This window comes from Ambystoma mexicanum, chromosome 2q (assembly GCF_040938575.1).
Source record: "Ambystoma mexicanum isolate Mex_15411 chromosome 2q, UKY_AmexF1_1, whole genome shotgun sequence".
NCBI classification, from domain to species: Eukaryota; Metazoa; Chordata; class Amphibia; order Caudata; family Ambystomatidae; genus Ambystoma; species Ambystoma mexicanum.
In genome coordinates this window covers 1,116,239,041-1,116,253,175 of record NC_090924.1, presented here as the reverse complement: position 1 = coordinate 1,116,253,175, position 14,135 = coordinate 1,116,239,041, and the positions used below count along the sequence as shown (strand labels likewise).

The 14,135-nt window shown below is 43.8% G+C and overlaps 1 protein-coding gene across 1 annotated transcript in view; it reads left to right on the top strand.

Moving 5' to 3' along the window:
• The window catches only part of LOC138568836 (ATP-dependent translocase ABCB1-like), a 615,126-nt gene that overhangs the window by 65,087 nt on the left and 535,904 nt on the right, over window positions 1-14,135 (top strand). The window contains exon 4 of the mRNA XM_069646608.1: window positions 196-309. Coding sequence (XP_069502709.1) covers window positions 196-309 — 114 coding nt within the window. The remainder of the gene's footprint in view (window positions 1-195; window positions 310-14,135) is intronic.

Genomic DNA, 14,135 nt, shown 5'->3' with positions numbered 1-14,135 from the left:
TCTTTGTGACACTCAATGATTTGTATAAATCTTAAAGACAGTACCACATGTTTTATTGAACACCAAATCCCAACGCCAAAGTAATGATTGCAGTATTCTTGATGCCTTCTTCAAAGCATAGCAATGTTGAATGTTGGATTGAAGTATGTTATTGATGCGAAATAATAACAGCCTGTCTTTGTCTCTGCCCTATAGATTTTCTTTTCTGTGATGATGGGATCTTTCACTCTTGGGCAAACAGCTCCTAACTTGGAAAGTGTGGCTACTTCACGTGTGGCTGCCTACCAAGTTTTCCAAGTTATCAAAAAGGTCAGAAACCAAACCTATCTCCCACATCTGTGTCTGTACTATGAGTTGTTGATTGTCGTATCAAATGTGTAAGGCATATGATGGAAAGAAGCTAAGAACCTAATACGCTAGGCTACTTCACTTCCGAGCCTGATGCACCATGAAACAGGTTACATTGATCTAGACCAGTCTTCCATGTATTTATCCATTAATGTGATTAATGTAGTCAAGCATGTATTAGCCATGCATTTAACCAGGGGGTAATACAGTTTAAGGCTGTGTTTCTCTCAGATTACAATTGACCCATTGAATTATATATCAATGCACAACGTATGCCCATATAGCAAATATACCATTTCAGTAAGCTTTTAGTTCCACCCAGGACATGTGTCTAATAGTTATAACTCTGTAGCCAAAATAGGGTGGTCTGAGGCTCTTAACGCTTAGGATGGTTCGGTTCCAGGAAAATGAATCATCACATTCAAAAAGGGTATTTTGTCATTCAAAAGTACATCAATATACCCTTTTAGATGTTTGCTTGTTGGATGGCATAATTTCTAGAGCTATTGATTAGAGGAAATTATTTTTGGAAGGTGAGTGTTTACATCTTTACCTTTCTCAGTGTATACATTTACATTGCCCTTGTTTTTTATTTGTCATTTATTTTTGGAATTGTTGAATTAAGCATGTCTGCGAATCGCATAGCAAGCAGAGAACGGACTCTATGTTCATGGATCCCTGGACATGTTACATATTATTTGTGTTATATGTGTTATGTGTAACCTTTTACATACACACACATGCTGTCGGACATATGCCATATATTATTGATTATAAATGTTTCCGTAATACTGAACGCTTTATACCATTGCATCCCTGACTCAGGTACAGTCAAGGAACTCGAAAGTAAGGAAGGTGTTAGTCTGGATTTGTTTTTGAAATAATTAAGCTGCATTCTCGTGGCGAAAAGCCCACTGCAGCCAACAATAAAATGCCAAACTTAAATTCGGGGTGGTGCCTAAGAAAATACTAATTCAATGCAGTTTGTTTCAGTGCTTCCGATTTGTGCAAGAAAGACACTCAGAAATTAATAGACCCCCTTCATTAAAGCATTGTCAAACAAACTCAGAAATCTCATGGGCACATTCGTGTTATGAAATGGCTTCTCTCTCTATGAAGACAAGGGTATGCAGACAAATGCCCTTCCCGCAATGTTGAAGCTTTTTTTCTTTTAAAAAGGTCAGGAGTGGGGCATTATGACTAAAACCCATGGGAGAAGTCGAGGAAGAGTGAACAACTGTCAAATAAAGTGTCTTCCCTGAAGTGTTCTGAGACTCTTTTTTGGGACTCTGGGGAAAGGTGAGTCCATCTTGTACCCTTCCTAGCCAGGAAGATTACCAGGCACACGTGGACGGCTGCACGGCAGCAGGCAGTGCCATGGGTACCAGTGTCCAGTCAGAAGGCATGTATGTTCCAGCAGCAAGTCCATGGTCTGCTTTGCAGCAATTTCCAGGGTAAGCCCTTCACTGGCCCTTCCCAGCAGGGAAAACTGCCAGCGAGCATTTTCTGGAGACGCCACTTCCAGTAAGCAGAGTCCTGGCTAGCAGTGTCCAGAGAGAAGGTAGTCCTTGTCCAAACAAGACACTTCAGTCGAACCAATATAGTTTCAGAATCAGGTGCAGCATAGAAATGGCTACAATCAAGGTGCTTGGTGGTAGCATTAAAATCCTCAATGATGGCTATCCTTGCCTCCTGGTTCTCCTTGATCTTCAGCAGCTATTGACACAGTAGACCACCAGACACTCTCCATCTACCTAGGTGAATGGGGATCAGCAAGAAAGTCTTAAACTGGTCAAAATACTATCTTGCTAATCACCACAAGTTCAAAAAATGTATTGCTCCAGATCACCAACTTGACCCATCACCTGCGGAGTCCCAAAAGGATCCATACTCTCCCCTGTGATCTTCAATATTTAGTTGGAACCCCTTGGATTTCCTCCTGGCACCCCACAGCATCTCAATCCACCGATAAACAGGTGACACAGAGCTCTATGTCCGAAGGCCTATGATCCACCAGAAGTAAGGACATGTTCAGACTTAAATTCTGCTGTTGCAGGAATGAACGAACCAGAAAACATATATTCTCGGTCTTTGCCCCAAGACTCTGGAACTTCCTACCCATCAACACCAGACTCTCCCCCTCAATTCTACTTCTCTGGAAGGAGCCCACAACCATCCTCTACAAGGCATTGCTTCTCCATTACACCTAAGTCCACACACCATTTACTCCCACCCTACCTGAGATTGGGAATCTGCACCCCAATGTATCCTCCCCTGGCTGCTTATAGATCCCTTGCTGCCAAACTGAACACCCTCTACCGCTGTTAGCTCCCCACTCCATTGTATCTCTGCTTCCCTCACCATTTCCTTCTCGCCATGATTTGTAAAGTGCTCCATTGCTTCCTGGTGCTAGTTTGGTCCTCAATAAATACCTAAATAATAATAATAAAAACAGGATGTCACTCAAAACGTACCCCTGAAGTGACCTGTGGAAAGATTTTGCTTAGTTCTTGTGAAGCTCTTTCTTTATTTCAGTGGCTGAAGACTTTGGGCAGACTTTACGGTTTCAAGAAAAATTGTATATTTCTGTAGTCCCAAGCTGATTCATTTATGACTGCCTTAGATCACAATGACTCCAGTAATCACCTACCCGGCATGACTTCCCAATTGTATTGGCAGAGTTGTCTTTGAAACACTGGTCCTCTACTTAACCCAAAATCCTTTTCTGTTAGGAAGGTGGCATGCATTCCTATCATAGAACAGCAGAGCTTCCAGGGCTAAACACAACAATTCTGTTTGGGTGAAACCCAGCTCCAGAAAGTGCTATTCAAAACTCTGACAGTTAATTAAGTCACTAGAAACAGGTGTAACAACAAAATGACAGATGCGTTTTGGAAATAACTTCTTCTCCTCATTTGGCACAATATCAAACAATATGTAGCCTAATATCATTAATCAAATTAACGGTCACCAGGCCTTGGATACAGTGTAAATAATTAAAAACTGTTTGTTGACTTTCAAATAGATTCTCTTTTTTAGTTTCAAAAGAGGCCAATAAGTAATTTAGAACACCTTTGGTTCTAGCAATGACAGCAAGAATTCCTTTTGACTGCGCCTTTCTGGAGTAATTACGGACGTGTTGTGGCCATTTCTGTTAATAAATCGTCTGATGATCTTTCTAAAAGTGGATACCCATTACTGCTAGCATACTGCTGTCATGTCAATTACTGCTGCCCAGTAGAACATATACAGGGAATTCCTTACATATGGTAAATTCAATTATCCACCCAATGCCAGCAGGCTCATATGGACACAAAAAGCAATGTTTGAAAGTGAGTGTAACTTTCATGGAAAAATCTATTTACTAGAGATCTTAACATTTCAAAACATGTGTTAGATTCCTGCTATCAGATGGACCTCTGTAACAATTACATAACAGGTTAATTTAACCAGATAACATATTAATTGTTACCCAAACCGATGGCTGTTTTTATTAGCCTCATGCTGAGTGCTCAGTTGACCTGTCATAATTCAAAGCTGTGACCATTAGTCAGAGAAGGGGTTATTTTAAGAAAAATGTCCATTGCATGCAAAGAACTGCCAACCTAAAATGCACAGTTATGTTCCCTACATGCATTTTCAAATGTATGCAAAACGGGTATGAATGTGACATGCAAACAGATGAAATTGTAACTGTTTGTTTTATGCAACATGTTGTAACATTCTAATTTCTGCCTGCAAAATATGCTTTGCAGTTGCGATTCCCAAGTAACTCTTGTGTAATCTGCCTACTTTTGCCAGGTGCTAATTGAAGGTGCATTCCATACGAATCTATTCACTTTTTGCAAGCAAAACAATCTCATGCAGGCGCAACACAAGATGCATTTTGAAGATAAGGAGGAAATCAATTCTGCTTCATGCCCCTATAGAGATGCATTAGTTGATATGTCATTACTCTCACTAAATGGCAACTTCTGACAAAACACTGTCTGATATACAGTCCCACCCCACAATTCTGGGACAAAAGATAAGCTGTTTAATTACAACTCATATTTACATTAGGAAAGGGAAGTAACCACAAGACAAAAGATATATGCTACATGGGATTATTTACCAAATTAGACTTGGCTTGTCTGTGACAATATTTTTAAATATAATATACACATTCTGTCACACTATTAGTAATGTTTCTAATAATTCTGATCATAAATAATACGAGACCACCTCTAAGTTGCATTTAAATCTATGTCCATAACGCTGCTTGTGGGCCAGTGCATTAAAGCTCACTTCAATTAAATTAACTTCTGCCAATGAATAGCAAATCCAGCATGGTTTATTAGATCGAGTATCAAAAACAAGTATTGGTACCACCGAAAGGTTGCATAGAAAAGTGACATTAGCATATACCTATTTGGTACACTTTCCCCCAGTGTGAAAGTGAGTTTGTGGATTTCTAATCTATGTGCATGCAATTTAAATATTGGATGAAATGTATTGCATCAGAATTCTGCAGGTTTTGGTCTGAAATGCAGCGCTATCCATTTACAATGCAAACATCTTTGTTCAGCCATCCAACCAAGGAGAATGTTTTGGGGATTTCCTAATGCTGGGATGAGTACACCTCCCCTTTCACTTAACAAACCACATCTTACTGTGCAAGGTCAAGAGTGGGAAGAGTGGGGGGTGAATGAAATTTATAAAAACGTAATGTCCTGGGGATTGAAATTGACACCACTAAACTTCTCCAATTATTTAACATGTTCTATAGCTTTCACAGATCACACATTATCAAGCAATCTTTAATCAGGATATAGTTCGGGCCACTTTCAAACTACTGCCCAATGATAACTATATCTATAAACACACTAGGGGTACCCTATAGTTGGCTGTTTTTATTTACAAAGAACTGTGCTTAATTTGCACATACATGCTATCAGTTTTTCATTGCACACACACCTCAGGAAAAAAATTCTTATTTAAATGTAATCTCCCTCAGTTTTATTACAGTGAAAACAGGATATGACTCAAACTAGCAAACTTCAATCCTAATGTCTTTCTATGAATAACAATGTGAAAGCTCCATGTGCTTTGTGCTCCGAAAATGCTATGTTTTCTGCAACCAGTCAAATCCCAATGAAGTTTAAATATAATTGGATGCACATTTGCATGTTACACAAACATGTCAATATTTTCAATTTGGAATCCTCTCTCACTAGTTGAAATGTCCTCCCCAAATCCCTTGCACTTCAGGGACTTAGAAAGGCAATTATTCTAGGGGGTTATCTAATTACAATTCAGGAGTTTTCATACTTATTTTGTATATTTATTTAAGGCAAGGAACCAGCAGACACCCTAACATTTTCTCACATAATTCTCAGCTAATTTGTGTCCCTAGTCCCTTCTTTCTTTTTCTGAAAAAAACCCCACTGTGCCTCAAGTTTAATTTGGTTCAGGCTCCCTCATGCACAATCCCTGATATGATTCCATTCATTTCAGAACTCATCCCTTTGGAACAGGTGTTTTCCTTCCCTGCAGCTTGCAGAGTCAACTCCTATTCCGTGTGTGTTCTGGCGTGTGCAATATTCCCATGCTTAGGCCACACTTTTTGATTGGTCACATCTTTCAATTGGCATGCACAATAGTCAGATAATCCCAAAGAATACCCCTGCCCAATCTTCAATGTTTCAATTGAAGTATCCGGACATTATTATCATTGATTGTGGTGGAACAGTTTGGGGAAAGTGACTGGAATATCATTGTAGTTTGCAATGAAGGAGACATTGGAAAACTTGAAGGAAATGTTCCCTAATTCCAAAATAATTTTTTCTCGAAATGCCCAGAGACAGATGTGGATCCGTTCCAGTTCATTTGGTGAGCAAATTGAAAAAGCGAGGTTAAATGTCAATAAAGCTGTGTGTGCTTTTGTTTGCGATGTTGCAACGACATTGTTCCATGATGAGAATATTAAATTTGATAGGGCCAAGATGGAGTCCATCTAAAAGATGTATGTAATCAGATTTTTGTGGAAAACATTCAAAATGTTTTGAAGCAATTTCGGTGAAAGTGAGAAGAAATATTGAAAATCAGAGAAAGGTTTTATTACTTCAGTTTGTAAGAGAAAAAATGTAAAAAATATATATAAAAACCCCAAAAAAGGTTAAGAGCCACCTGTTTTGAGCACAAAAGCAGTTAATGAACGCAATTTTCCCACGGCTGGAAATGTGTACATGTCCTTGGACTAGTCAGCTTGCCGCAGACTATGGGCCTGATCACGACTTTGGCAGTAACCCTTAAATCCGGCGATAGCCCTACCGCCAGATTTAAGGGTCCGCCAAATCAGGACTTCGGCGGATTTCACCCCAGCTCTGAGCTGGGGGGAAATCCGCCAAAAATGTGCGCTATTACCGCTGGCGGGAAATCCGCCGGCAGTTAGAGTGTGAATTTTCCCCATTAAGCCCAATGGGGAATGGTGCATTCCCGAATGGGCTCAATGGGGAATGGGGAATTACATTACCGCCGAACTCGTGATCTGATGCTATTAGCGCCAGGGAGTTTGGCTAATACTGCCGGTGGTAATACCGCCGGCATTACTGCCAAAATCGTGATCAGGCCCTATGTGGGTTGCGCACTGGCCTGTGCTTTTTTCATCACTTCTATTTTTTAACTGTGAAAGGTGGCTCCTAAAGGAAGCGTTTATTTATTTATAGATTTTTTTTGTGTTTTATTTTAATTCTTTCTCAGGAAAGGGAAGGTAATGGAGGTAAGGGGGGAATGGGCACCAAGCACGGAGCCGAAGAGACAGGTGGAGAGAGGAAGATATTGGGTGGGCCTTACTCAGGTAGGTGGCAGTGTTCCTCAGTGTCCTTGACTGCAGCCGCCAAAATTCTCTGAAACTGCTCCCCTCTACAGATCGGTGCTTCACAGTACATGCATAGTACTGTGACCCTTGAAAGGTAAGGGTCCACATCATTTTGGCCTGCACAACCGCCGTTCAGATCCTCTGGCCCAAAGAAGTATCCTTTGTGATGACAGGAGCAAATGAAGATGTTGGGGAGGAGGAAGTCAACCTGCTCTTACCTGAGAAAATGATGGCCCTTCTCAGAGCACTCCGGTGGACCGATTTGGCGCCTAATTGAAGTAGTCCCTTAGGAATACAAGCCAGGTTTACAACTTTGCACTCAGTGCATCAAACTTTGCATGCATGTGCCTTTGGGACATTTGCAACAGTGGTGAAAAGTTGACACACCCAGGACTCACTCCAAGTACTGGTGACAGGGACTTCCTCCACTTCATCCTCTTCTTCTTCTTGATTCTTTTCTGTATTACCATGCCTGTTCCCCTCTTGAGGCCCTTCACGTTGTTGGTGTGGTGGTGGGGGTGGTTGGGAAGCAAAGATGGCCATAGGAGATGACATTGCAGCAGGTTTTTTAGGGATTTGCAATGCCGATGTTCTCCATATGTTCTCTCCTGGACAGCCAGATTGAGAATGAGGAAAGGTAATGGGTGGGCCCCTCTAGAGGAACCGTCTGCAGACAGTCATGTTGTTTGGGGACTACTGAGTAAGAATTAGGCATTTGAAAGTTGTAAAAAGCTGCCATATCCAGTAGACTGGGCCTGCAAGCTGTGCAAAGGTAAATTGTATGCTTGAAACACCCTAGATTGGCTGGAAAAGCCCTTGTGAATTGTCTGCAGTCTCAGAAACCATTCGCGGACACCACCATCACGCAGCACAGGCGTGGTCACATGATGATGTTACCCGGACGCCCGTGGCCCCCATGTCCGTCCCTGGACACCCTGCAGGTGGGGGATTTTAGAATGCATGTGTCGGGGATCTGTAGAATGGGCAGGTTGTCCGCGGACTAATTAAAAGTGCGTAATGTGGAAACAGACATGTCTGGACATGCGTGTTTGGGGGCACCTCCAACATTCGCATGGTCCGTGGACTCATAATGGGACTTTTTTAAAACATAAGGGAATACATCAAAACAGTAATGGAAGTACACAAATATATTTATTTAAGAAAGGGATGGGGTATCGGAATAGCAACCATACATTGGAGGATGAGGCATTTGTGTAGAATAATCATGAGGGGAGGAAGAGACTGAGGTTTCATCAAATCTTCTTTGATGAAAACGTTCAGAATTGGCTGGCGCTGACTGCTGGGGACATGGGGTGCAGGTACAAGTGGGACAGTAAAAAGGAACATTTTTAATCAGGTGGTTTTTCATGTAATTCTTGATTTGACTATTTACTTTTGAGCATGCGACTTCAGTTTCTGATTGTGGGAACTGAAAATGATGAACCTGGGGCATGCTTTCATCATGAACACTATGTACTGTAAGGGAAATAAAAACAATAATGATTTTAGTACAGTGTGTACAAAGTACATTATTTGTTAACCGTAAAATATGTACTGCATACCATTGGAGATGTTATCATCGCTCATTCCATCTCTTGGGAAATTCTCTTCCAATCATTCTAGTGTGCTTGTCATTTCTGTGAGAAAGAAAAGGGCTTCTGTTTCACAACGCAAGTTTATGTAATGAAAGCTAATAAAAGAAAAATAAATGCAATCACTTACTATTTAATAAGAATGTGTTGTCCAGTAAGCAGCTGCTGTTTATAATCTGTATCCAGAGTTGTACTGGGGAGATCATATGGTATGGTATGGTATGGTAATGTGTATTTACCTATACACAAGGCATGTGTTTTAAAGTGCTCAAGGAGGGAGAGAACAAGAGGAAAAAACAACAGTCATTCAGAGCCCTTGAGTTTCTGAATGAGACAAGTCTGCACAGACAGAGTAAGTGCATACAATACAATTAACAGTGTAGATAACAGCAAATTGGTCTGACAACGATTCTGCAGTTTTTCCAAGTGCATTGAGGTGCCACCATGCATGGAGAGGAGACAGGGAAGATAGGTAGACAATCTTCAAGGCAAGGGACACTCAGATCGTGCAAGTGCACAGACGGTACAGGAGAGGGGGGTCCAAGTGTGCCCAGTTAGTCAGAAACCGGGTAAGTGCTGAGAGAATGCCATTCTCATGGGTCATCGACCAGTGCAGTAGCAATGAGACAAGTGCAGGCCCGGAGGCAAGCCCGAGAGGACTGGCAAGGGTGCCAGGGACCTGTGAGAGTCTGAGGTACACCCAGTGGCCAGTCAGCAAGCTGAGTGGAAAAGGGGGGAGAAAAGGATAGAGAAGAGAGAGAGGTTAGCAGGGTAGAGGGAGAGAGAGAAGGAAGAGGAAAAGAGGAATGTCTTAAGGAGTTTCCGGAAATTAGGGAGATCAGGCTCAAGATGGAGGGTTATTTCAGAGGGAGGCCCCTGCTGAGGATAAAGCTCACCCTCCAAATCTCTGCTTGGAGAACCCGCTCACTCGCAGAAGGTTGTAGGTAGGCTTGGGAGGGACAGTATTTAGGTAGGCATTGTTGCAGATAGGTAGGTCCCAGGCCCCAGAAGCCTTGTGGACAATGCAGAGAGTCCTGAACGTGATCCTTGCAACCACAGGGAACCAGTGGAGGGATTTAAGTGCCAGAGCGATGCAGTCCCTAGGCTTGAGGCCAGGGATAAATCTTGCGGTTCTGATCTGGATGAGTTCCAGAGGGTTCAAAGGTTTAGAAAGAGGCTGTTGCAGTAGTCCAGCTTAGAGAGCATCAGGGCTCTGGAGAGAGCGAGCTACTGGGGGAAGGTGAGAAAAGGAAGACTACCTCTGAGGAGTTGAAGCATGTATTTGGACTTTTTAGAGATGTCCAAAATGTGAGTGAAGAAGGAGAGAGTGGAGTCAAAGATGACCCCAAGGTATTTTTCCTCCCAGGTGGGTGCGGGTCCAGGACCAAGGGAGGCCGGCCAGAGTGAGAGTGGGAAAGCAGGAGCAGGAATCCCACTGCGAACGATATAGGTATTTCTGGCTTTGAGGTGGATTGTTTGCAGCACACCATGACTGAATTGCGGACACACAGTCAGATATGAGTGAAGTAAAGGAGGTGGCTGAGCGTAGCCTGAAGAATAGTTGTGTGTCATCTGCATAACACGGGAGGTTAGAGATGAAAGTGGCAATCACACATGCCAGGGCAGCCATGCAGACATTTTAGAACCACAGGGATAGGTTAGAACCCTGGTGAACTCTGCAGGCTGAAGGAGTGATAGTAGAGAGAAACGAGCCAAGTTCTACCTGGGAAGGGTGGTCAGAAAAGAAGGAGGTTATCCACACCAGAGCCTGACCTGTGAATCTCAGGGTGTCACAGAGCCATGCAATCAGGATGTTGTGGTTTACTGTGTCAAAGGCAGAAGAGAGGTAAAGAGGAATGAGGACAGAGGGAGTGTTAGTGTCAAGATTTGAGAGCAGATCTTCACTGATGTTCAGAAGAGCCATTTCCGTGCCTCTGGATACTCTAAAGCCAGATTGTTGGAGGTAACCAGCAGATTCAGTTTGGAGGGTCAGCTGAGAGATACCCAGCGTCTCCAGGAGTTTACCCAGGAAAGGGGTGATAGAAATGGGGTGGTATTTTGCCAGAATGGAGGGGTCGGCATAGGGTTTCTTAAGCAGAGGTTGCACAATGGAGTGCTTAAGAGTGCTTAAGAGTTCTTAAGAGTGCTTAAGAGATGTAGGGAAAACACCCAGTGGCAAAAGAGAGATTGCAGAGATCAGCCAATGCTGGAGCAAGAGAGCCAATGTTGTCTTTAAGGGTTTTGGAGCGGCAGGGGTCAACCTGTTTTGATGAGGGCTTCATCGACCGGACTTGTCTGGCGACCTCATCAGGTTTGATTGGAGTGAGAGAAGAGAGGAGAAGTGGTGGAGGGGCCAAGGGAGGCTCCAGAGTTGTTGGTGTATGAAGTGGTGTGGAAGTGAGAGAGGAAAGGATGTCTTGGGTTTTTGTGGTGAAGTGTGCAGCCAGGGCTGAGCAAGTTCCTGGGTGAGTGTGACAGAAGAGGAGGCTGCTGCAGGATTGGCCAGTTCCTTACAGACTTTGAAAAGTTTGGCCGAGTTGTTTGATGACGCAGAGGTGCAGGCTTGAATAAAGACTCTTTCTTGGCGTGGATGCAGAGTTGATATTTCCTTTGAAGGAGGCGTCAGGCCAGTCTGTCAGAGGGTCGACCTGACGCATTCCATTTCCGATCAGCTGCCCTACACTTGTGGTTAAGGGCAGCCAGATCAGACTTGTACCAAGTGTTGCACTTTTTGGAAGGCTTCAGTCGGGCCCTAATGACAGGGGCAAGAGTATCAACGGTGTTAGAAATTGAGAGATTAAAGTTAGCGAGGGCTATGTCAGGGTGGGAGTCAGCTGCAGGAGTAGGAGGTGGAGAGCAGGTAGATGCAAAGGCAGCCGCTGTCACTCCTTTCATGGGTCTGGTGACTCTGAAACAGATTGGCCGTGCCGGTGTGCCGATGCAAGGGGAGAGGAGAGCTTCAAGTGTGAAGAGAGAAGAGAGTGTTCAGTCCAAGAAAGAGAGGTAGTGAGAGGGATAGAGAGAGGGATGTCGGTAGAGATGATAGCATCCAAAGTGTTGCCCGCTGTGTATCTTAGAAGGTAAGATAGAGAGGGAGAGAGAATCGCACAGGTTGCAGAAAGACAGTAGAGCAAGATTTAAGCATGGCAATATGGAGCAGTTTGCCATCTTTGAAGGTCTTCCGCCGGGGGTGGAGGGGACGGAGTTCCCCCCCCCCGAGGATGGCAAGAGTGCAAGCGGGATAGTGGAAGATGGTAGAGGGGCCAAGGCCGACAAGGGAGCCGGGACATTGAGGCAGGGCAAGGGTGCCTGTGTAGTGGTGGAGAAGGGCACAGCAGGCAAGGGATCCTGTGCAGAGGAGGAGGAAGAGGAGGAGGAAGGCACAGCAGGCAAAGGAGCCTGAGCAGAGTGGAGGAAGGCACAACAGGCAAGGGAACCTACGCAGAGGAGGAGTAAGGCACAGCAGGCAAGGGAGCTTGCCCAGAGGAGGAGGAAGGCACAGCAGGCATGGGAGCCTGACCAGGGGGAGAGGTATGGTCTGAAAGGAGAGGTAGGAGCCTGTCAAAGAGAAGAAGATTGGGTGAGGTCCCAGAACCATGATGGTTCCATTCAGCTAGACATTAATGATGACCCTGGAAATGACAAGGTCAAGGAGGACCTCCCAGCGGGTGCCACCATTAATGGGAGAAGAGGTGACAGGAGAGAGAAAGGCCACCATGTGCGGGGTCCATAGTTTGGGTGAGATAACGACAAAGAGGATGTCTATGAGAGTCTCTCTGGTGGAAGTCGTGATTTAGGTGTCTGCAATAGGAAGACCTGGGATGGAGCCCAGTATGTCCTTCTAAGTTTCTTCCGGACAGATTTAGTGATAGGAGAGGGATAGGAAATAGAGAAGCAGTTAGAGAATATAGGAGAGATAGATAGTGACATAGCTAGCTGCAATGGTGAGGAGGACTCTGATGTACTGAGGCACATGGGGGTGCGGTGCAAACAACACAGGGAGTTGGGGGACAAGAGGGTACGAGGGGGCACTGAGGACAAGGTAGGGCATGCAGGACCGATGTTTGTAAAAAGGTAGTAAGTATCAGCAAGGACACCGCAAAGTTCAATTTTAGCAAAGGCAGAAAGAAACCCAGTGAAGTATGTGCACTCAGTCAAGTTCCATCCTAGCTAAGGCATAAGGAAACACAATGCAGAAAGTGCACATAGCCAAGTTTGAGAAAACACAGTTCTGGGCCTATCCACTTGGCACAGTCGGCCAATGGTAATAGGTGTAATGTCAAACAGTAGTATGGAGGCACAGCTAAAAACGATTTTCAGGAAGACAGGCACTTTCAAAACAGGTAGGAGGCATAGCTAAAAACAATGTTCAGGCAAACAGGCACTTTCAAATCAGGCACTTTCAAAAAAATTTAACCTTTGGTTGGCTGGGCCAGCTCCCACCTCCTGGTCCAGGTGATTGGACTATGATTGAGCAGTCAGCCAATCAGCTGGTGTCAAAGGCCCAGGCAAGAGGATGGCTCCAGGCCCTATTTGTGGGAAGTCATCTTGGAGATGCTACCGAGGTCCCAGTCCAAACAAAGAAAGAACTTTTTTTTAAATTAAATTCGAATTATGCCATTGCAACCGTGCTGCACCTCAAGGTAGGATAGATGATCAGGCCCCTTCACCTCCAATGAGCTCTCTTCTGTGATCCGCAGCATGCATGCAGCAATTTTGATCAAAAATGCACGTTTAAAACAATTTAGCAAACAGGAGACATGCACAGCGATTTTTCTGCCCATATGAATGGGTTTTACCTTCCTGATGGTGTTGAGAGCAAGGCTGGATGCTGCAAAGCACGATCCGTGCCAGACGAAATATGAAGTGTACAGTTGTGTTTGTGATTGGGGCATTCCATTGCAATGTGCCTTACCTAAAAAAAATAGTATTTTTGAACGTGAGTATTTGTACAAAAAGGTATACTTACATGTTGCAAACATTATTTGTGATTTTAAGTACATCTGTTTGTTGGTTAATTGTTACATTTTTTTTCCTATGATTGCAAGGCTTGCAAATGTCGTCCACCGTCCGCGGACTACCACAATGTTTGTGGCCTCCATTGTTGTCACATTGGGGGGGAGTACAATATAAGGGACTTGTAGCAGAGGAAAGGTGCACTGGCAATAACCTATGAAATTCACTGAAAAGACATTGTTAAAGGGACTTATGGGTAAGTTGCACTAACAAAAACCCATGAAATTCAGTGAAAAATCTTTGTTAAAGGAATGCTATGGTTAAGTTTCACTATTAAAAACGTATCGAATTCAGTGAAAAGCACTGTTAAAGGGACGTTA